This window comes from Primulina huaijiensis, unplaced genomic scaffold, assembly GCF_012295235.1.
Source record: "Primulina huaijiensis isolate GDHJ02 unplaced genomic scaffold, ASM1229523v2 scaffold23605, whole genome shotgun sequence".
NCBI lineage: Eukaryota > Viridiplantae > Streptophyta > Magnoliopsida > Lamiales > Gesneriaceae > Primulina > Primulina huaijiensis.
In genome coordinates this window covers 363,121-386,246 of record NW_027355821.1, presented here as the reverse complement: position 1 = coordinate 386,246, position 23,126 = coordinate 363,121, and the positions used below count along the sequence as shown (strand labels likewise).

The 23,126-nt window shown below is 36.0% G+C and overlaps 4 protein-coding genes and 4 non-coding genes across 11 annotated transcripts; 5 read left to right on the top strand and 3 right to left on the bottom strand.

Annotated features, from left to right (window-relative positions):
• The first annotated feature begins 309 nt into the window (after window positions 1-309).
• On the top strand, window positions 310-4,734 carry LOC140967113 (acetylornithine deacetylase). Its single transcript, XM_073427506.1, has 10 exons — window positions 310-761; window positions 1,850-2,094; window positions 2,236-2,344; window positions 2,730-2,868; window positions 2,964-3,021; window positions 3,101-3,118; window positions 3,220-3,342; window positions 3,497-3,650; window positions 3,737-3,770; window positions 4,498-4,734. The coding sequence occupies exons 1-10, from the start codon at window positions 432-434 to the stop codon at window positions 4,605-4,607; spliced, it is 1,320 nt and encodes a 439-aa protein (XP_073283607.1). The 5' UTR covers window positions 310-431; the 3' UTR covers window positions 4,608-4,734.
• A 731-nt stretch (window positions 4,735-5,465) lies between these two features.
• LOC140967176 (small nucleolar RNA snoR14) lies at window positions 5,466-5,551 on the top strand. The gene has a single exon (XR_012173535.1). It is a non-coding gene; the product is annotated as a small nucleolar RNA snoR14 (small nucleolar RNA).
• Window positions 5,552-5,634: 83 nt separating this feature from the next.
• LOC140967174 (small nucleolar RNA Z101) lies at window positions 5,635-5,729 on the top strand. The gene has a single exon (XR_012173533.1). It is a non-coding gene; the product is annotated as a small nucleolar RNA Z101 (small nucleolar RNA).
• A 347-nt stretch (window positions 5,730-6,076) lies between these two features.
• On the top strand, window positions 6,077-6,229 carry LOC140967178 (small nucleolar RNA snoR2/U65). Its single transcript, XR_012173536.1, has one exon. It is a non-coding gene; the product is annotated as a small nucleolar RNA snoR2/U65 (small nucleolar RNA).
• A 32-nt stretch (window positions 6,230-6,261) lies between these two features.
• On the top strand, window positions 6,262-6,348 carry LOC140967175 (small nucleolar RNA snoR77Y). Its single transcript, XR_012173534.1, has one exon. It is a non-coding gene; the product is annotated as a small nucleolar RNA snoR77Y (small nucleolar RNA).
• Window positions 6,349-6,859: 511 nt separating this feature from the next.
• LOC140967103 (uncharacterized) lies at window positions 6,860-11,541 on the bottom strand. Of its 2 annotated transcripts, none has more exons than XM_073427488.1 (9): window positions 11,260-11,541; window positions 10,854-10,981; window positions 10,671-10,742; window positions 10,409-10,554; window positions 10,187-10,301; window positions 10,022-10,102; window positions 9,476-9,633; window positions 8,152-8,239; window positions 6,860-7,198 (listed from the first exon to the last, which is right to left on the bottom strand). In XM_073427488.1, exons 1-8 carry the CDS (start codon window positions 11,495-11,497, stop codon window positions 8,188-8,190), a joined length of 990 nt encoding a protein of 329 aa, XP_073283589.1. In that variant the 5' UTR covers window positions 11,498-11,541; the 3' UTR covers window positions 6,860-7,198; window positions 8,152-8,187. The 2 variants fall into 2 exon arrangements, with proteins under 2 accessions (XP_073283589.1, XP_073283588.1); XM_073427487.1 differs by having other exon boundaries at window positions 6,863-7,198; window positions 9,493-9,633.
• A 1,061-nt stretch (window positions 11,542-12,602) lies between these two features.
• On the bottom strand, window positions 12,603-16,170 carry LOC140967104 (uncharacterized). 2 transcript variants are annotated; one of them, XM_073427490.1, is made up of 3 exons: window positions 15,863-16,170; window positions 12,972-13,298; window positions 12,603-12,897 (listed from the first exon to the last, which is right to left on the bottom strand). In XM_073427490.1, the coding sequence occupies exons 1-2, from the start codon at window positions 16,056-16,058 to the stop codon at window positions 12,979-12,981; spliced, it is 516 nt and encodes a 171-aa protein (XP_073283591.1). In that variant the 5' UTR covers window positions 16,059-16,170; the 3' UTR covers window positions 12,603-12,897; window positions 12,972-12,978. The 2 variants fall into 2 exon arrangements, with proteins under 2 accessions (XP_073283591.1, XP_073283590.1); XM_073427489.1 differs by having other exon boundaries at window positions 12,603-13,298.
• Window positions 16,171-18,228: 2,058 nt separating this feature from the next.
• On the bottom strand, window positions 18,229-22,857 carry LOC140967102 (septin and tuftelin-interacting protein 1 homolog 1). 2 transcript variants are annotated; one of them, XR_012173494.1, is made up of 3 exons: window positions 22,704-22,857; window positions 18,985-21,649; window positions 18,229-18,291 (listed from the first exon to the last, which is right to left on the bottom strand). XR_012173494.1 is itself a non-coding variant. In XM_073427486.1 (2 exons), the coding sequence occupies exon 2, from the start codon at window positions 21,623-21,625 to the stop codon at window positions 19,064-19,066; it is 2,562 nt and encodes an 853-aa protein (XP_073283587.1). In that variant the 5' UTR covers window positions 21,626-21,649; window positions 22,704-22,857; the 3' UTR covers window positions 18,229-19,063. The 2 variants fall into 2 exon arrangements, 1 of the variants encoding a protein (XP_073283587.1); XM_073427486.1 differs by having other exon boundaries at window positions 18,229-21,649.
• Window positions 22,858-23,126: the final 269 nt, after the last annotated feature.

The following is a 23,126-nucleotide window of genomic DNA, read 5'->3' as shown; positions in this document are numbered from 1 at the left end:
AGAGTTGCAACCATTTTCTTGGTGTTTTTAACAAATAAAAATGAAAATTGGAAGAACCTTCGGAAGCGGAATTAAATTATTTCGAATTTCTTGTTTTTATATATAAAATAAATTAAATTAAATTAAAGTACCTAGAAATTAATTGTGTGTAAAAAAATATTTTTTAAAGCATAATACTTCTTTTATATTTTTGTCTCCATTGGTGACGAGTCCAAATTGCCACGATTATGAGACAAAAGAAATTATGACATGGATATGCCCACGCAGTAACCTATTTTTTTACATTTCTCAAGCTTTTCGTGGGAGAGCGAGAACTTGAATTTCACGGGTAGAATAAATCAGCGTGAGTGTTTAAGCCCAAAGCCCAACTTTTTTTTTTTGTTTTGTACTAGAGTAGTTGAGTTGGCCTGCTTGGAGTGTACGCAGCGGCTATGGCGACAGCAAGCGTCGAGCACACTCTTGGGGACCTGAACAAGGATTCCTTTGTTACCCTTTTGGGGAAGTTGATCGGAGAGTCCAAATACGTGCAGAACAACCCGCCGGAGCTCATCCCGGAGGAGGACAGGATCGTCAGGCACGTGCTTGATGTCCTCCGCCCCTTCAGCACCGCCAACGGCGGCGGTCCACTTGTCCTGAACCACGTTACTTACAAGCCCAACAGAGGGAATCTCATTGTCGAGTATCCCGGGACTCAGCCCGGGAAGATCTTGTCTTTTGTTGGTATGCACATGGACGTCGTCACTGCCAACCCTTCTGATTGGGTATGTGTCGCGTTTCCAGTTAGCTGTAGTTTTCAGAATCCTGTGTTTTCACTGATTTACGTGTGTCCCTTCGTTTTATTTCCTTGTTATGTTTTTTGTTTGTATCATTTGATTGATCGAAAGGGACGTAATTTTTTTTGCTCTTTCCTGTGGGGGTGTTACGACCTCTGGAATGATTTTGCTATTTGTTATCCCGCTAATTTTCGGTTCTTTAAGTAAATGAAATGCTCGACTTATGGAGACTGGAGAGTGAATATTTGTATCTGTGAGTGCAAGTATGAAGAGAATGAAAGTTCTTTGTATGTGTCCGATTGGTAAATTGAGTTTAGTATGATGTGGTGCAATTTTTAGAATTTGAAACTCTAGACCAATGCTGTGCTTTCACTGATTTTAATGTGCTTCTTGTGTTTTTCTATGGATATTTTGCCGGTGGTGCTGGCTTTTAGAGTTTTATTTATTTATTTTTGTTTTCATGTTTGGGTTGATTGGAAGGAAATGCTATTTTTAAACTTTGTACTTTTTGGTGCCGATGGTTTTTTGAATGCTTTGCCTGTTTTTGCCTTTCTTCATATATACGATGCAGATATGTGAAGGCATTGAAGTATTTGTTGGGATTTAATTTTCTTACGATTAGGACAAATTCATTTTGAGTTTAGCTCATATTATCGTTTTATGACTTCAAGTTCTATCTATAATTGAAAATGAGGACAGTTTGTTGTTCTAGGCTGATATTTGTTACCTCAAAATTCACCTTTTGTGTGATTAGAGTAAAATCATTGCTTTGAAAGCTCTCATCTTTTGAAAAATGCTATCGATTATCGGTGTAAGAATCAAGATGTATTTTAACAAATGCTAATTAAGGTAACTTTTAGCTATGTTTCAAAAGTGGAAGGAATAATCTTTTTCCTCGATTAATCAGGAAATCCTTTCTTCTTATTTAGGAATGATTATGGATTCTATAAATAGTTAAAAAAGAGGAATGTGCTGTATAAAATTGGAATCTGCAGCTATTTGGATGTGTTGGTGTAATCAATGGGCAAATGTTTCCTCTCAGCTCATATTGTAAACTTTGTATAACTTTTGTGCAGGATTTTGATCCTTTTTCTTTGAGCATTGAAGGAGACAAACTCAGAGGGCGCGGAACAACTGACTGTTTGGGGCATGTTGCCCTTGTGACTGAACTAATGCGGAAGCTTGGGGAGTCGAACCCTACACTTAAATCCACTGTGGTTGCAGTATTTATTGCTAGTGAAGAGAACTCATCTATTCCTCAAGTTGGAGTTGATGCATTAGTGAGAGCTGGATTACTTGATAAATTAAAGCATGGACCATTGTGCGTTGCATCATCCTAAGTATTTGAATATACGTGCCACGGATATTCGACCAACCCAATGATCAATTCTAGAACTAAGTGTGATGATAGGAAATTCAAATGACGTCGCTGATAAATAAGTGGTTTTGTTTCTCCTCGCAGGTTTTGGATTGACACCGCGGATAAACAGCCATGTATTGGTACTGGTGGCATGATACCATGGAAGCTTCATGTTAGTGGCAAGCTATTCCACAGCGGTCTAGCCCACAAGGTACTTCCTATTAGAGTTTTCTTATATAAACTCATTTGAAAGGATTAATATGATAGACTTTGCATGAACGTGTTACCTTTGGTCTGTTTCATGATATCGAGTGATAAAAGTTACACTTTTGTTCATAACAGCATCGTTGTTTATTTAGCAACTACTCAGTGTTAGCTCTCTATGGTTTCGAGTTTAAAATCAATATCAAACGTAATTTTATACTAATAGGTATCTGTTAAACAATGACGTCCACTTTCTGAAATGAATCTGAAATTATAGTTGGATCGCGTAATTGCGTTTATTTCTAGCATTTGAGATATGTTACGTCAATACCACGATTGCATATTATATTTCATATTACTTTCTTTGTCTTTTTCTTACTGAATACCTGCAGGCAATCAATCCATTGGAGCTTGCTATGGAAGCTCTTAAAGAAATTCAGTCACGGTTTTACAAAGACTTTCCACCACATCCAAGTGAAAGTATATATGGCTTTGCAACACCATCGACCATGAAACCAACTCAGTGGAATTGTAAGTTCTCCACCGTAAAACATGGTACCTTGCGTATCTATAGTTTGTTTGTCTATTATGGGCCTTTCTTTCCTAAGTCACTATATTAATGACAGATCCAGGGGGCGGCATCAATCAAATTCCAGCCGAGTGTAGAATTTCTGGAGATGTTAGGTTGAATTTAAATTTGAGGCTGTTACATAATCTTTATCACATTGTGATTGACATCTGACAATTTACTGTACTGTCTCAGGTTGACCCCATTCTATAGGTGGGTAGTGCACATTTCACTATTTATTGAGATCCTTGAAAGCTTCTAAACTTCATAAAAATTGAAAAAGAAAAGAATTCCTAATAAAATCTTCATTTCAGTGTAACTGATGTGATTAATAAGCTTGAAAAATATGTTGATGACTTGAACACCAACATAGAAAAGCTGGACACACGAGGGCCTGTTTCAAAATACTGTCTACCTGACGAGAACCTCAGGGGAAGGTGCTTAACTGTTTCTTTCTTCTTTTTCCAGCTGGCTGTTTGTAAATTCATCGTATCACAGCTCAAAATTGAAAACAAATTAATTTTATTCATTTGTCGTTTCGGTTCTATTTTCTTTGGATTCTTGCCTATTCTTCTCTCTTTCATTCCACAGAATTGCTATAAGTTTTGACGAAGCTATGTCTGGAGTAGCTTGTAATCTTGATTCTCGTGGTTTCCACGTATTATGCAAAGCTACCGAAGAAGTTGTTGGGCATGTAAAACCATATTCTATCACCGGCAGCTTGCCTCTCATACGGGAATTACAGGTATAATTGTCCATTTATGTGAGTTTTTGGGTTTTGGAAACATATGATTTTCTCCACCTCATCTGCATTCTTACGTCTTACTGTAGGATGAAGGTTTCGATGTTCAGACTTCTGGTTATGGTACGATTCACTCACTACGTACAAAATTTTTAATCTTTTCAACTAATAGTTGATATCCTGCTACGGTCACCTTTATGTATATCCTTTATATTTGTCTTCAGGAAATTCCCTGACAAGAAATTTCACTATTAGTCTGTGATTTTGTAGTCATAAATGATGATGGTTGGTAGGTTCCATAAGTTGGCAGTTTATATATGAAAATTAATTGCTATGTTTTTAATATAGGGAGAGCGAGTATGACTGCCTCTATAAGTAATAGTTTTGTATGGGAAGGACCATGGAAAGTTTTGACATTGGCTTGAACATTGAAATTGAAGGTCGATATCTGAAAACCCATTCATATAGGCCTGTGGCTAAATTTCAAACATGGAAATTAATTGAAAGCAAATCAGAAAATGGTGAATTCCTTTTCATGAAAAAATTGAAAGTTAATGAGCACAAGTGAATAAGCTGTGTATGCTCATCGAGGTGCAAGTATTTGTGCTGCTGATACCCCTTATTTACCAAGTAAGCAGCCTATCTTCAGCATATCTATTCAAGATACCAGATGCATCTTTCTCTATAGTAATTTTAAAGAAAATGAAGATTTCCCAGAAAAATCTTCATACAGTGTCGGGCTAGGAAGGTTAAAGCTGAGATGCTTGTAGGGGAGACAGTACACTTGTGCCATATATGTTGACAAAGACAAATTCACGCATTCATTAACAAGACTCGGTGAAATGTGCAGGTCTAATGGCGACATACCATGCCAAGAATGAGTACTGCCTGCTTTCGGACATGTGCCAGGGATATCGGGTCTTTGTTAGTATCATTGCACAGTTAGAAGATGGAGTCTAAAGAACTAGATATTCCGTGCTTTCGAAATAAAAATTTCAATTTTTGCAGTTACCGTGCTGTCAACCTGTGTTTTATATCATGATTCTTGTATTCCAAAGTGTTTCCAATGAAATAGTTTGTTCTTGCATATCTTTACTGGTTACATTATATTTATCCAATACTTTTTTTTAGAAGAAGTAGATATGGTTAAACTTTTAATTAGTAATATAATATAATTTTGGAAAAACATAGAAAGTGTATAAATGCTTGATTCTTGAAAATTTATTTTTTAAAAAATAACATATCGTAAGCATGGAAGAAAAATAAAGTTTCAATTTGTTAAGGAGAAAAAATGAAAATTGGAATCAGAAATATGACTGGCTTCACGATAAGAAGAAATATAAAGTAAGGATCAAACGGAAAATTACAAGTTTTCAAGGGTAGAATTATAATTTTAACCGAACCTTAATTATATATATATATATATATATATATTCCCACCCAATTAGGGTTTGAGGCGCCGTCGCCATATAAACAAATTACCTTTTCAACGATCTAGGGTTTTCTGTCGTGCGTTCTCTATATATTCTTGAATTCTTCTTCCCATTTTTCTCTGTAGTTCTTCAAATTTCTAAATTGAAAACAAGAAATCTCTTTTCTCCTTTGTTATGCTTTTCCTTTTTTTCTTTTGCAATCAAGTTTTATTTGCAATGACGAAGATTTTAAATTAGTGCCGGAGATGTTTCGTCGATGACGGCGCTTAATACCTCTAAGAAGTTCTGAGCTTTCACAAATTTTTTCAGTTTAATTACTCTTTTTTTCTTAAATTTTTTTAAAATACATTAATGACGATTAGTTGTTTTTAAATTCTTCAAATTGGCGAGGTGATGATAGATTTCATGAAGTCTGTCAATCCACTGATTAAATTCTGATGTCAACAGTGAATCCCGACAGGTTCTGATCGCTGCTGCCTTTCCTCCATCTTCGATTGTATTTTTTTTTCCAAACCAAAATATCAATTTCAATTTTTAATATTTTTTTATGCGTAAGGAAGCAAATGATGAATCTCATGTGACAATGGGTAATTTGCGGCTGAAATATGAATTATTGATGCTAAATCACCTTGGAGAACTGATGCTTACTTACCTTGATAATTTTCATTTAATCCGGTAATCTTTTGACGTCAATTTACCGGAAATATGCAGTTCTGTGTATTCTTGAACTTAAATCTTTTCAATTTTGTGTTTTCATCGCTTAATTAATTTATGGCAACGGACCGATGCTTATCGTCTTTGGGCTGCGTAGGCATGAAAAGTCTTTCCTTTTCACTGTTATGCTGCTCTACGTGATGATGTGATCCCAACAGTAATGAGTTTTTCGTCAAAATTAATTTAATGAATTTTTGGGATTTTGATTTGGCGATGATATATATTTTATTGAAATTATTGTGACTTTTTTTTCCAATATGTTTTTTGGGATTTTTCATTCATGGTCCAATGCCACGTCGCCTATAGCTGAATATTGGCAATGATCGGCGATGCTTTGATTGGGCCGAAATCAATTCACAATTTCGCATGTTGATAGGAATCTGAAGATTGATTATTTTCGGTTCATCTTCGGAGCCGATTTGTGCGATTACATTCACTTGAAATTAGTGTTTTTTTAAGTTAAACAGAGGCCTATGAGGATCATTTGTTGATTTTATCTGGAATTACCGTCTGAACATTTACTTTGATGTAAGATCGACTATCTGAGGCTTCGCTTGGTTTTTGTTTATTTTTAGAAATTCATACATTGTATGGTATCAATGTCCGTGGAATGCAGGGAAAGTGCATTGTGTCTGGCACAGTTTGATTTAATGAGATATGTTTCCTAGTTAATTAATTAATCGGTCGGATGAGCTTGACAGCTTTACTTTTTCTCGTGAGCCGTAGCACTACTCATTGCTGCTGCACCAGGTATAAGAAGACAAGAAATTGTTGAATCAATTATAAAATTGTGACGGAAAGATATAAAACACGGTACTTATCATGCTTCAAAATAAAATAATAAAGTTATAACTTGTTAAACATTTTAGGGTCTTGAAAAGTAAATCTCTGACTTGCACGGAGATTAAAATCACAAAAATGATTTACAGCATCGATCTTTTGCACCACTATCAAGCACCTTGTTAGCTCGAGAGTCGAGACAAGATATTCTAGAATGTTACGTGCGCGCACGATATTTTGGTGTCACGAGTGACTTGAATTTTGAACCGAAGGAATATTACGTATCAATGTCAAAAACTACAGTTCACGTGTTCCAAATTGGAGTGCTAATTCTCTTTTCTTTATCTGACCTCTCCTTCTTTACCTCGTGCAACAGGCTTTATTAAACTATCATAATAATCAACCCTTCACATAAAGAATACATTATGTACCATACCAAATATGATTACTGAAATAAAATTAATAAATAGTTTCATCATGCAAAATCCTTTAATGATCAACATCACGAACTAGGAGGCTCAACTTCTCGCGTCCAGCTTTGCGCATTAGAAGATGAATTCACGTTTTCCTTCAACTTTGATGGACTTCCCCTTCTTTTTCTTGATGCACTTAACGAACCTTCAACTGTGAAGAGAGGTAAAGCCACAGATGTCGGACCAAAGAAATCCATCGGTGCAAAAAGGCAACTTCTCTCGTGAACAAAAATATAATATAATTTGCCAAAAAAATTTATAATATCAGATTATTCAATCTTCATAAAGCTATTGATTCTAATGGTCAAAGTGGGCATATAATGCTATGTTTTGGAGGGCAGAATTTGTGGACCGAAATAACAGGATCTGCACCTTGAACCATGATCAATTCTCAGATTTAACAAGAAAGTATTCGTCAACAGTTTGACAGAAAATAGATATGCATCTGCGGTCCACCAGAAACGATAGAAATGGAGCATTTCTAATCAAGATCTCAATGTTGAAAGATGACCAGGTGATAGCCTTCACTTGGAACAATTAACTGAGTCATAATTTGCCAACCAGGTTACTAATAGATCTAACCAGGGTAAGCATTCACACTAGTTCATGTGAGTGTGACAAGATACTTGAAAAGTGAGGGAACAATTGTTGAGCCATAACAGGGCTAACTGTATCGTACTTGAAAAGAGTTAATGGACTAGAGATTTCTTGTCCACCAATTCTCTAATACAGTCACACACACAAAAAAAAATTCAGTAGGTTGCATATTCACGGCAACAACAATGATTTAGTTCCCCGCTAATAATAAATTATATTCTGCATATGCACAGTCATCAGGAAGTAGTATAGTTTATGTGAACTGCCAGATGCACAGAAGCAAATGAGCAATCACTTCCTTTACTGTGAGCATCAGCTTTGAGTTCATGATTACATTTTTATTTTTTAGGGACTTATCTCCCATGATAATAAAAACTTGGAGATGGTAATATGTCTCATTATGCACAACAAATTATGCTTCCGCTCAGGATAGTTTATGGAATGCTCAAAAACTTTCCCCAATAATGTATAATTGTATATTTTCTTATATAAGATGTTAATTATTACCTTGCCACTCCCATACCACCCTAGATTCACCCTTCACTAACTTTGGGTATTGATCAACACGAGAATCTTCTTGGACCAACTCCTCAACCTACAGAGAGAAAAAAAAAAAAAAACCAGACAAAGAAAGCTCACATAGTGGTTATTACTAAATCAAAGCACCAATTTTTATGTATGACTGGAGAGAACAGAAGCTTGACGGATATGGTGACAACTCAAAGGAGAAAGCAGATTTAACTAAATGTGAATAGAAATGACCAGCTTCCTAAAATTCACTTCCACCTAAACCATAAAAATTGATAATACAACAGATAGCATCAGAATCTATCCAATAAGGAACAAGAAATAAAAGTTAGAAAGTTTTGAGTATGGGAAGAAAATGGTACATGTTTGAGGACAATATCTATCAATGGCTTAATCATTAGGTCACACTCTTCAATTATGTATAGATCCACAATGGTGTACTTTTTAGTAAATTTTATATAAGAATAACACGACAACATAAAATTTGAAAACCAATAGGACCAATAGAAACCCAAAATAGTTTCTATATGAAAACAAAGTACAACATTGAAAGACTAAAGAGAGAGCGACCTAAACAAGCTCCGAAAGTCGTAATGAACGGGTTTGTAAGGTCCTCTAACTCAACTGTAGGTTTTTTCACTCACATTTTTTTTAAAGGACAGAGGTCAAATTATTTACGATTTCAATTCCATGGAACTGGATGTGTATCAACTAATAATACCAGAATTACATCCAAGAAACCTTAACCTCATTGTTGACATTTTTCTTTTCTAAAAGGGTGGCTATTTGATCCGGTATGCATTTTCTCTCTAGAAAATACTTGAGAACCAAGTGACACCATTGAAATTGTTTAAAATACATAAACGGACTTTTGTTCTAAAAGCGGAAAGCTGTGCTAGAAACACAAAAGCATTTATCATTTAAAGGAAGAAATTGACAAATCACATAAAAGATAGGAAGCAACAGTGCTTCAAGTAATTACTGACTGAACTAGCAACTATAAATAGCATATCATATTAACTATAACTTTAAAATCAGTTCCACAAATATGCCTGTAAATTCACAAGAGATTAAGACAATTGATCTTCAATGAACACAAGGTCTGATCGGACACAGGAAACCATTTTTGAAGTTACGAAATAGATTAGAGCAAACCTAAGCTTCAACATAACCTGCTTCAAAGTCATAAAATAAAAATATTTTTTAGTTTAAGTAATTGAATTCGGTCAATTTAGATGTAAAACCCATGAATAGAAGTACTTTTTCCAGCTATACATAAGCGCAAATCAAACCCATAGTTTACCTAAAAGATATTTGTACCTTTTTCCACAGAACCATATCCTTTCTTTCCTTGGGTGAGAGAAGATGATCTCGCAACCACGAGGCAGCCACCCAAGCAGGCTCACCCCCATCATTTTCACTCCTAGACATCAATGGCTTCTCTTCGAGTATATCACAAACCTAAAGTAAGTTACCAGATCATTTAAAATTGTCAATTTGTAAATGCTCCAGGACAGTCTACCATACTAAAAAATGTGAAACATTTTCTCCAACTCATGGACCACTATGGGGACTCCAAACTTATGAAATTGGGGTCCAAGAACCTTGATAATAGAGGTGATATGACTCTACAGAAATAAGTTGGGATCGAGGTGCTCTGCATCTGTCAACTTGGATGAGAGTTTTGTGAAATATGAGTCCAAGAATCTTGATAATTCACGTTATGAAAAATGAATCTACATAAATGAATAAAAAGATAGAGGTGCTCTGCATCTATCAACAAGGATGAAAGTTCAATTTCTAAACAGTAAGAGAATAATGTCTTAATTTGGGTTGGAATGGAGTATACCTCATGGTAAACTTGTTCAGCTCTAGCAGACAAGAGACGCCTTCTGTAGGCCCTGGATGCTATTAATATTCCTCCCATGAACTACAAACCTTGATATAATTAACAAGCTTTATCATGTAGATACTGTAATATATAATTTTAAAGCTGTGTGGTCAAATCGAATACCAATGCACATATTGGCACTAAAAGTAAAGCATGCTTGACCATCCACTTTCGGGCACGACATGACAGTGGTTTGTAATAGTTAACAATCGACTCCGGGCACTTGAACTCTACAATCCTGAGCACAGGATTTTAGATAATCAACAAAAAGTGTGTGTATATATAAAAACACATTTTAAAAAAAGAGTAGCATTTCCTTCAATTAGAAACAGAAGAAATGCTTACCCTTGACTGTTTCTTCTTGTCTCTAATAGTTTACATATGGTCTCATTAGCTCTTTTTCTTGCAGACATGTAAATAGCTTCATCCAGTTTATCCTTGTCCCTTGTTTGGTCTTCATATAACTTATTCCAAAGTTCATCTTGCCCAACCTAAAAGACAATTTAGGATAAAGACAGCTGTATAGCGTTTTACTTGTTAAAGAACAGAGGTATATTTCTTTTTTAGTAGATATAATTCTAAAATAATTTGATGAAGTGACACAAACCCAACAGCCTCCTATTCCACTGCAGAAAAATTGAGTATATGCATCACAAACACGAACTTCTGCCCATTTTGACTGCAATTTAATCAGTTACTAGTGGTGTTAAAAATTACAGGTTAAATTTCACAAAATACTAACGAAAGAGGGTAAGTTTTTAGAACGAAATGAAAGGCAATAACCACTCACAATCTTTTTGGCCGTTTCATTAATATCTCCATCTTCAACACATACCTTCCCATGCTTCCTATAGCCATGGCCACATTCCATCTTGCCATCATAACATAGCCCATTTTCAGGACAGGGATCACAGCGATCTGAGGCAAGCGATGGTTAAAAAATGCTTACATGTCAGCAAAATTGTTCGCCAGCAGAAATGGGAGGAGCATTTTTCCAAACCTTGAGAGTGGATACAATGGAAAGTTGAATAATAGTTCAAATGAAGTAGATAAGTGAGCTTCTTTGTTGCCAAATATAGAAGTCCAGTACCCGTACAACGAGTAATTTATTACAATAAAAGACGAAACCGGTAGCAGAAAAAAATGCATTTTGATCAACCTAAAGAAAAGGGAAATTGAAGAAATGATAAGTGGACCTGACAGAGAATAGTCGTTATTATCGCAGAAGGGTTTTGAGTGCTGATTGATGGAGTTGGCTATGAAATTACAGGCCACCGCCACGGCGGCAGCGATGGAAACGACGGCGATCAACCGGGAGAGGTCGGCCTTTGACGAAGGCATAGACTTTAGCCATGGTTCTGCACGGAATGATTTGGGGGAAGTTGGCGAAGGTTTAGGATTGTGCTTTCTCCTCGAAACATAGTTGGAAGGCATTGGGAATTTGGGGGGAAGAAGTCACATATCGGAACAATGTTGCTTAAAATTAGCATTGTCTGGTTATAAATAAAAAAATTAATAGGAAACAAAATAATATTCTACTTGTTAAACTTTTATTTAATTAAGTATAAAAAATATTATAAATACCAATTTTTAAGTTTTAAGAGAAGAAAAAGAGCAGCATTAAATGTGGCCAGTCTATGATAATGATTTTTTTCGTGTATGTTTTGAAAATACAATTTTTTACTTCCAGCTCTCACATAACATATGATCCTTGTATTAGGAAAAAAAATGTGATGAAATAAGTGATGATATCATAGTATATAACTTGACATTTGTAAAGCATTCGTTGAATATATGTGAGTTGCCGACTACTGCCTAAAACAAAAACAAATATATTTGACGTAAAAATAATGTCTTTTTATGAGTTGAGTAGGATTGTAAATTTGTATCATGAATTTAAGACAATATCACAAAATTTTTTGAGTTTTTGTGAATAATGCTTATGGATAATTTGTTTTAAGAGCGATGGTACCTATGTTTATTTTAGTGGCTTAATAATGAAGAAGCAAATTAGTTATTTTGAATTTAGCCCATGAATTGTGTTACGGTAATTAAATTGAACTATTCCTAGTTATTATTTGTTAAGTGTCTAATAATAATAAATTTTGGCAGGTAATTTCGAATTTATTTGCTAAAGTTAAAAAATGCCCCAAAAGCCATCAAACTCGACAATCGTGTACATAAAATGAAGTTTGCCTTATAAAAAAAATATATATCTGACATCAACATCAACTTCATGGTTTATATTGTTGGTATGAAAATGAATACAAGGAAAACAAACGAATTAAATAAATCAAAATTCAGTAAATAGTAATACATGGTAAGGCTTATCATTCTGTGGGAGAGTAGTCTGAATTTTGACAGAGATATCTGTTCAAATTTAAAAAGTGGAGGGGCCAAATCTATTTTCAGGTTGAAGAATAACGGCCAAAGATATAAATAGCCAAAAAACTAACATGGCTGAACTCATTGAAATATCATATTGAACAATATATTACATCAGGTCACTCACACTATTCACACACGAGATTGTACGTAGTAAACCATTTATCCACCTGCAAATTTATACATGAAGGTTCAGTTTCGACCATAAGAAATCACTAGTCATCTGTTCCACACATTATATACATGAAGGTCAATCGTATCAAACCTACTGTCTCTATTCAAGGTCACTTTTGACTAACAAATTTACTAAACATCAGAAGGCTCATCGTCATACATAGTTGCAACTTCAAGTCAATATCATTCCAGCAATAATGTTAACTCTGCGTTGAAATTTGATCATCTGCTTCAACTCAGATGATTTCATGATGATGTTCTCTTTCAAACAACACCTAGCATTCAACAAAACAACCGAGTTAATGAAAAATATAGAGGTGTTCGTATTTTACATCAGTATGCCGATTACCAGCAGGCTAGGATCGATGATTTGTTATTCCTTCTTTCCAACCTCTTTGGCTAGCCCTCAGCACCCACTTAGCAGTCAACTGTTTCTGTGCTAATAAAGCTGCTTCAGCCTTTTCTCTTGCCTCTTCACATGTTTCCATTCCAGAATTGCACTTGTCTGCTTCTTTCTGGTATTGAGATGTCATTTTCTTAGCCTCGAGTAGTGCCATATCAGCATGCTTATGCTTTTTTAAAGCTTCCGCTTCCCGCAGCTTCAATTCCTCAGACAGTAGCTCCACGAAATTCTTCTGTGTGTCCTCACTTACTTCTGGATCGTGCTTTGCACAATCTGTCAGACTCAAAAGTGAAAAATAAAGTAAGATGTTCAAGTTAAAAATTCAACATAGAAGTTCCAAAATTCAAGAAACTAAAGCAAGCGTTACCATTTTATGGAATAATTAAAACCACCTAATGATAGATGAGGGGTTTGGCAAGACCTCTACCTTCAGACCGTGATACTCCAATTAAGGTGGGGGAGGGAAGCATCTTCGGTGCACATGAGAAAATACTGGTAAACAAGCCAAAACATTGATGCCGATCTATTCAAGACTCTAGATTACTCATTCAAAAAACAACTAGCACATATTAAAATCTAAAGCTTGGCAACCCAAATTATCCACAGGTCCTTCGAAGTATTGTCAACCAAAATCTAACTCAAACACAATGATTATTTAGCAGAATTACTAGCATTTGGTAATGAAGCCACAATAAAAAATTTCTTTTGTCTAAATATGAGAATCTTAATTGCCAAGGACAGTGGAAAGTGGTGAATCCTTCGAAAAGATAAGCCTGAGTTTCTAAAAACAACCTCACTCACTTTCAATAATCAATAATTGATCGCTCTTTGTTGATTGCAATAATTATCTCTACTGGTAGAGCAATCGGAACGTGGCTTTTGTGCTGCTGTACAGTTTAAAAGATTTGAGTTGCACCATTACCACCGGCTATAGTTTTTGGTAAATCGGTAAGTGTTCGGTCCTACAATTGGTATCAGAGCCAAGGTCACGAGTTTGATTCTCATTTATTGCAATGACCGCAATTATTGACAGGAAGATTGTTGGGTGCAATAATTGTCTTTGCTAGTAGAGCAATCGAAACGTGATGCTTGTGCTTCTCTACAGTTTAAAAAATTCGAGTTGCATCATTACCAATAGCTATAACTTTTGGTAAAGTGACAAGCGTTAGATCGTACACTCTCGCTCAACAATTGTTCATTATTTAGTAAACTTAGGCTCGACTATGGTACAGTCTATTCTAGCTTACAATATCCTTATAACTTATGGGTGATATCTTCTTTTGCTATTATATGTAGATGATATGACCATCACGAGAGAGAATTTGGATGAAAGATCTAGGTCATTAGAGTTCTTTCATCAGATTGGAAGTCTCCTTCGACAAATCAGGCTATTATTAGTTTTAAGCCAAGTATGACAAGGATCTTTCGCCTCACGTTGGCTTGACAGATATAAACAATCAACAACTCCATTTTTCGCTAATGTCAAACTTTTACCTTTGGAGGGGACTATTTCGGATGAGTCTACTTTGTATAGGCCATCAGTTGGAAGTTTCACCTTTCTAATCTTGACTTGACGAGATATAGCATGTCATTCATATTGCTACTCAATTCATGGCTACTGCTTGCAGTTCGTATTACTACATTGCAACTTGCTACATACCTTGTTCCATGGTCTTCTTTTCTCTACTCATTTTTACTCATATCACATGCTTATTTTGATGCTGACTTAGTAGGTGATCTGATTCACATTGCTCTCTACCTCATAGTTTATCTAATCATAATGCAATTCAAATTGCGCATTGAGACGATTTTCGTTAATGCATAACATACATTGAAATTGATTGTCGCTTTTGTTTGCTATCATCTTGGCAGTGAAACTCTTCATCTCATTTTAGTGATTTCTATTGATCAGCCAGTTGCCATCCTTATCAAAGCCCATTCTCCAGGCAAGGGCAGTCTCGTGACTCTATTTACAAACTCAAGCTAGCAAACTCCTTGGTTACTTAAGTTTGAAGGGCAATATTAGAATTTAGATTATACTATATTAGATAATGAATATTAGAGTATAATAAAAAAATACCATACAAAATTGTCTGATTAACGTATTTTGGCCCGTGTTAGTTTGACATTGATTGACCTAAAAATCTTGATATTCAATGTCTACATTCCCTTTTACTTTCTTTCATTCGAAAACCATTTCAAATCGAGAAACTCTTTCTCAATCTATCCCCTTTGTTGCCTAAAAATGGAGGAATATTTCCATGATTGAGGTGGTCCCAAAGATCTAATAACTCTCAGAATCATAAACAAAAAGGGAAAATGTAAACTTTCTTTCTTGGGAAGGACGGTTTTGGATAGTTCACCAATAGCCATCCATTATAAGACTTGAAGTTCAAGAACTCAAATTCATCACTAGAACTCATATCCAGCGCCAGAGCCTCAAGATGTTTTATGCCTGATTTATTTCCGGGAAGGGAGATTTCGTCCGTCACTTTATCTTGAGGTTTATTGATCTCTCTTTCCCCACCAGCCGTTCAGTGGATTCGAATTCTATTCAAAATGAGCTCAAGTTTGAGAGACTCGGATCAAGCTCCAACACTGAATTAGGCTCATAAATCTCTCTGCTTCCTTTTTTCTCTCCAGTTTCGGCATTATTTAGTCCAAACAACAAGTCTTTTGTTCAAACGTATACAATTAAACCACCACAGAAAAAATCTATTCTTCCCATTAATTTCTGGAATAAAACATAACAAAAAAATGCATCTATCCCAAAAAATCAGTTGAAACTGAGAAAGAAAGTCATATGCTGTGCAATAAATCAAAATGAAAGCAACTACCTTCGGGAACGGAGAGGAGCGGCAGAGAATCAACACAGTCACAGTTACAGGAAGAACAGGAGGAGGAAGACGATCGGCTGAATGCGGCAAGGCCTTCCACTAAATGCCAGTACAGAGGTGGGCCAACAATGTACGCTGCTAAACACAATGCCATGATTCCGACAACTGCCTTCAAAACGCCACTTCTCACCACCATTTCAGCGATAACAAGAAACGCTTTCTCCCTCTCTCGATCAATCAGTATCGGTGAGTATAGTGAAGTTACTGAAACTTCATCCTTTTCGGCTCTTTAATTTCTTCTTAGAAAATGATTATTATATATTATGTCAATAAATAATTTAAAATTACTTTAAAATATTATATTTCAAATTATGATATGGGAGTGTGGAATGTATACATAGTAATTGGGTTCTTGTCGAGTTTTCAATATCCTAATAACGCGATCGGTACATTTAAGCTAAAAATAGTAATATTGCACACCAATTATAATTTATCGTTGATCATCATCTTATACATATGGGTTAGTTATGTAATTGGACTAAACTGAAATTGATTTTGCCAATCGAATTTATTTTATTATGACAAAACCCCCCGAACGAGTTGCAATACATAGATAGTGCAAGAGAGTTTTGAATGTTACGTGCATTTAAATCTAAAAAACCAAGTCACATTGCAGCAACAATCTTCATTCAAGATTCACAATGCCCTGGGAAATTGCAAATAAAGAAATCTTGGCCCTTCGCTAGCTTGATCTGATCTGGATACATTTTGGCTCCGCGAGGGGTGGTGCATCCGCCCCTATTGACTGACACTCACCACATTCTGAAGTCCAGAGTTTTACTTGAACACCATAAATTAACAACAAAAACATTCATTTTGAGTCCATTTCTCAATAATCTTTCTGACAGCCCCGTATATATCACATGTATATACAAGGGCAAGGGCAAGGGGCACAATTATAATATACCCTACAATATTTTTTTATGCATATCTAAGCTTTCATAAATATGAAATATTGTATTTACAACTCCATCAAAATGCTGCATTAACGGCTTCTGAAACACCATCCAGGGAAATAATCAGTTCCTCCTGGTTCTTGTTTTGGTTCTTACAGAGATGGTAGCAACTAGATATCGCTATTTCTCTGTTTACACAGAAATCATCCCGTATAGAAAATGATAAAGAGAATCGCAGATCATCCAGCCAATATCAAGTTTCAACATTGATATGGTCAACAAGTTCCGCCGACCGCCATCAATCCAATGGGAGAAAACTAATCACTGAATTTATTCCAATTCAGTTAACCTGATTAAATTTACGAGCGGAAATACACAATTGCTTTTTAATTAAAATGCAAGATGAAACAACCTTTTTGCTTGGCATAACCACCAGTTCTAATATGAAATGCAAATTGAATTCAAGAAATATCACAATTATATTATCAAATTTGAAATTACAAGTGGGCGAATAAAGCCTGATACATCAGCATTAAACGTGTGCTTCAAACTTCCAGTTACATGTGTTCCCATGCGGAAAAGGATGAACTTTTGCACGCATACGCAAACAACAAAAAACAAACAGAATAAGCGAACCAGATAAATATCTAAACAACAATGTTTTGTCACTTCGTGCATCTAAATTAAGAGATGTTATCAAACAAATACACCAATCAAAAAAAGTAACCAAATAAATACGCCATCATTTTACTAATAGACGTTACCTCAGCAAATATTCCAGCATATTTGTGGCTTCCATTTGTAACAGTCGTCATCTATATCTGGAAGCAAGCACGTGTTCTTTAGTGGCACTGGAGCAACAAAAAGCCAAAATATCCTCTCCACTGACAAAATTGATCCACAACAAAGGGAATGTTATCCTGTCATCGCAGAACAATTAGCCGTGGGTTCTTGTTTGTTTCTAGAAAATTGCAAAACGTAGAAGCTGTTGGTGCGGATTGCAAAACTGAACTGATATTTTGAAGTTCGGGTATGCATGTAAATTATCAGAACACTTTCAGAAAAGAAAAAACATCTGGGAAGAGAGTTTCCTAAAAGGATCAATTGCACGTAAATGCAATACAAGTAGCGAAGCTTCGAATGTTAATTAAATTCCATTCGTTGAATATTTACTCAGAAACACCACATGTAACACCGTTACTAGGAAAGAACTAATCAGGCATCCGCAAAGAGAACAGTTTCTAAAGGCTCGGAATAAAAAACTGTCCAACCATGGGAATTTGAGCAAATATTAACAAAGATCTTGAGCAATGCTATCTATCTAGTAATTCCTTGAATTAAAATAGAGTTCAGCAACCGAATGAGAAATCATCAAAAAGAAGTTAAAACACCAAACTCAATTCAAACAACCTGATGGATTCCTGCATGAAGCGCAGCAGCAGTGGGTCCACCGACAAAGCAAGGACACCGTGACTGAAAACGCATAAATAAGGACTTTTTAGAACAGAAACATAAATCGTGAAGTAAATATAGGCGAAACAAGAAGCTCAGCTTCCCCATGATGGATAGCAGCAGCAAAGCTCTAAAATAGCCAATAGTATAGTACAACCCTATATATACTATTTATACTATGATTCGATGCGACACTCTTAAAATAACTCAAATATAACATTTGATGATGAAAAATTATTCCAATATATTTATACATTGTACAAAAATTTATTGTAACCATCGCAAGAAGTTTACCGTAATCTCATGACATCCAATTGCTTGCGTAATTTTTAGCAATGACGGAGACATACACGAAAATGCAACTTGAAATAAATAAACCCCATAATAAATTACTAGTTAAACTAAATATCGTTAAAATCCATAATGACACATGAATACAAACTTTAATTTCTATATGGATAATCATTCTGAAAGCAACAAGTTGCAACCATAGCACATCATCATTTTTCACATCATAAGAAAATTTATACAACACTCGACAAGTGGACAAATGTGGCCGTATAAATGGCGCTGTTCCATTCTTGAAAGAAAATTCCAGATAGTTCACTAGTGCGAGTGGTATGCAAACATAGGCTTCTATCACATACAAAAAGAATATATCAAGATAATGACAGCAATCATATTCATTCCACGCATAATAAATGTTATTCCAACCTTAGAGGTTATGAATCTCATATTATTGAGCACCTTAACTGCATTTCATTGATAAGATTACGGTGAGAAACTCAGAAACTCAACGTCGCTTCAAAGTAGAACGATTGTGCAACTCCAACAGCTGTTCAAGGGATACCAAAGACCACATATCCTCGTTTTGCGCAAATACTTTTTGGTTAAGGGAGTCTACTATTATGCTTATGTTACCAAAGCCATATATCTGGTGTCCATCCTGGGTTCTTCCAGGTTTAGGTTTAAACAAGAGACCATTCTGCTGAGCATGAATTTCAATAACTTCCCTCAAATTCATCTCAACCCCACCACCCATACCATCTGCTTGAATACCATTGCCCATGCCAGTAGAGGTCTGCTGTTGAGCTTGTACCGATGCTTTTTTCTGCGTCTCGAATTGTCTTTGTTCAAGCACCCTGAGATAACTCAAGTTCTCTTTAAGGCCTGGCTGCACCACCTCCATGCCTTCAACAGCCTGGTTCATCATGTCCAGACCAATATTAAGCCTAAATCGAACATGCTCATTTGCTTGGAGTTCGGGTGGAAGAAGTTCTTTCCAGCCAAGATACCATTTGGTTACTTCCTCAAAGTTTGGACTTGAGCGTAACCAATGATACAAAACTTCTTGCCATTTATTGAAGAAGATATCCATCAGTTGTAGCATGTGATGGATAGGAATAGCAGCAGTCCATGTTCGTACCCAATAGAATTCATCGAGTTTCTGATTGGCAGGATTTACTTGCAACTCATGCATGATTACCAATAATTTTGGAATGATGTAACGAACCATCAGTTGCTCCCAACTAGCAGGATCAAACACAGTTTGCCAAGGAGACAATATGTAATAAGCAGACATATCACTAGGGTGCCAAGCATGAAGGACACTCGCCAACCTATTACGTATTGTATGATAACAATTTTCCAACTTCTGTCCCAATAAAGGCAGCCATGGATGTATCCAAGAATGAATTGGGATGGTTTCTCTGCGTGGATCCCATGAGTCTACTGCAGCGAATAATTTCGGTATGACTATGCTATCAAGTATGATGCCTAGAATATGAGGAGGTAAAAGCTCTTCCCAAGACTCCAAAAACCTAAGCATGGGTTCCGGATCTCGTGCCTGCCAAGTATTCGTCCCAGATATTCGCACAGCAGGAAACACAACTTCCATCAGCAATTGATTATACGGAGATGTGGCATCAGAGATACTCAATGAATCTTTCCCTTGAAGCAATTTCTTCCACGTGGCTACCACCTCCACTTCATGTTTTGGATTTTGAAGTGGATCCCATCCCTGAAATATTCTAATAAACAAAGGAAGGGCGTATGAGCATGCAATGCATGATAAATTGCACAATGTGTAATCATCAGAAAACCTAGTCTGCAAGTCCATAAATGATGTAGCAAGTGATTGTAGCGTCAGCAATCCATTTGAGCTCTGGTCACTTATTCGGTCCAGTACACCAACTATCTCTTCCATGTTATCGAGTTGCTTTCTTTGGCGATATGCCTCTTCCTGAAGTTTCTCCTTTTCTTTCTGCAAAGCAACCACAGTCTCCCTCTCATTCCGCAGATCCCTATCCAACTTTTGTACATCTAGCTCGGCCAAATCAACTATCAATCTGATATTGTGCTGGAGTTCAGGCATTGGAACATCGTTCTCCCTGGCTCTTTCTTCCTCATTTATGTTCTCCAAGTTGGTCAAAACTCGAACCTGTGGTCCTCTCATGTCAAAAACCTTCTGAAAAACTTCAAGACCCTGCTCTTGCTTCTTGGCCAGCAATTCTTCGGCAGTTATATAAACTTTCTTTTTCTGTGGAGCTCTCTTCGACCAAAGCTTCTCTTTCGGGCGACCCTCTGAAGCTTGACTTAATTGAGCCAGTGGTTTTTCATCCAATTGTGGTAAAACTGAACGACTAGCTTCATTATAGTCATTAAAACCCATCCCCATATTCTTAGGCCGCAGCTTGGCCTCAATGGGAGATAAAATTCCCTGCTCGTTTTTACCAAGACCGCCTCCTTTGTAACCCATCTTCTCCAGCAACTTCATCCCAATGCCCTTGGTATGCTTTTCAAAGGAACCAACATCAGATGGCTCCAATTCTCTTCTCGTGGCCTGAGAAGATTTTTTAGCCAGCACGGCCTTTTCCTTTTCCCTTTCTTGTCGCAGCTTCGCACCTTCCTTTATCCTCTTTCCAAATCCAGCAGGCAAAAAATCATCGTCTTCGTCCTTGTCAGCTTCAACATGTCCAGCAACATTGTTGGCATTTTTGGAAGAGGATGAACCAAATCCAAGACCCAAACCCAGAGGCCGGGTATTATCTTCCTCAGCTAATTGCTTATCTTCCTTGGAATTGCTATCAATCTCCTGATTAGGCAAAACAGAGCCAGTCGAGACAAAATTGACAGGCCTCATATAATCAGTCGTCTTGGATTTCCTATGTTTCTTTGAACCAGACACCTCATAATCAGAATCACTATCACCAGAAGCAAATACACCATAAAGGATATCATCTTTTGTCTGAGCTCGTTTTTGTTTGCGCTTTCCAATAAATTCGCCACCAATCCACTGACCATCGTCGTAGTCATTATCCATACTAAACCGTTCCATTTCCTGATACTCATCCATCTTAAAACTGGTCAGAACAGTGCCCTGTAAAAAGCGGACCAAACAAGTGGATGGATGAATAATCATTCCAATCAATTACCTTGGGTGAATTAATGTCAGATAATAGAAAGTAGAAGTAGAGGGAAAAACATTTGAGAATGCAAGTAAGTATCAATATAAGATGTCAATGATAGAGACTTCTGAATTATTAAGTATCAAGCAATTAGATTAAATTATAACATCTAAATCAGAGGTCCAGCTTAGATGTACAGATATACATGCGTAAACCAAATATACTGGAGGACCACGGCACCCGCGTTGCATGAATATACCATAATCTTGCTTGAACACTTTCGTAAAAAGTTATATAATGACCAAAACCCCAACTCAATGGGTTTTATACTATTGTTTCATTAACTAAGCTTGATTTCACCTTAGCCTACACACACACACACTAGCCAGGGCGAACTCGGAACGCACAAACAAAACAAGTAAGAATAAACAAGAATTGAAAGACAGAATCCCGCAGAAATCCTAGAAAACAATTCAAAACCCAAACCCCAACACCAACAAATCCACAAACTGAACTGTGAAATAGAGAGATACACAATGAGATTCTTGAAGTCGAGTAAAAACAGAATTAACCAAATTTTGTTCGGCTAAACCGAACTGCCAGAACTTTTCATAAAAACCGAACAAACGGAACAGAATAAAAATTCGGTTATATCTGTCTGTAACGAAATTAACCAAATTTTTAAGGGAAGAAAAAGAAAGATTAAAGAATCAGACGTAAAAATTCATACACAATGTCTACATAATATTAAGCGAGGGATAAAGAATCGAGAATTTCCACATATCTTCACTAAATGCACCTAATTCGTTCCCGTAAAACATAGAATGTGCAAAAGTGGGATGAAGAAACAAAGGAATGAACAATTTTCATTATTTTCAAACGGAATAATTCAAGATATGCTAAAAAAAACAGATTGGGTTTTCAAGTTGGTGATAAAAACAAAAAACAAAAACAAAGCTAATCCATTACATGAAGCGTCGGATCTCCTTATATGGGAAATTAACTATAAATACAAGTAAAACTCACCTGAAGGACGAGATTCAAAGCTGCAAGAACAAGTGCAACCGGAGAAAAAAATCGGCAATCAAACAAACGTCGATTTCTCTGAGCTGTTGATGTGGGATGTCGTTCGATTCTCGTGAGAACTGAAATTGAATTTAGAATCTAGCTAGGGCAATTAGAGATAAAACTATTTATTTTTCCTATGGGCTTGGTAGGGTAAAAGTTTTTTGGGCGGACTCTCGATAGCCCAAACATTATACCATTTTACAATTGGCCCTATAAATAAATTGAATTTTATTTTAAAAATAAATCAGTTAATTCAGTTTAACCGATATTTAACTGAATTTTTACAAAATTTAAAAAATCGAATTTCCAATTTTATTCGATTCGCTCAATTTAATCAAAATTTTGTTCAAAACTGAACTCTTAATTTGATAAATATTATAT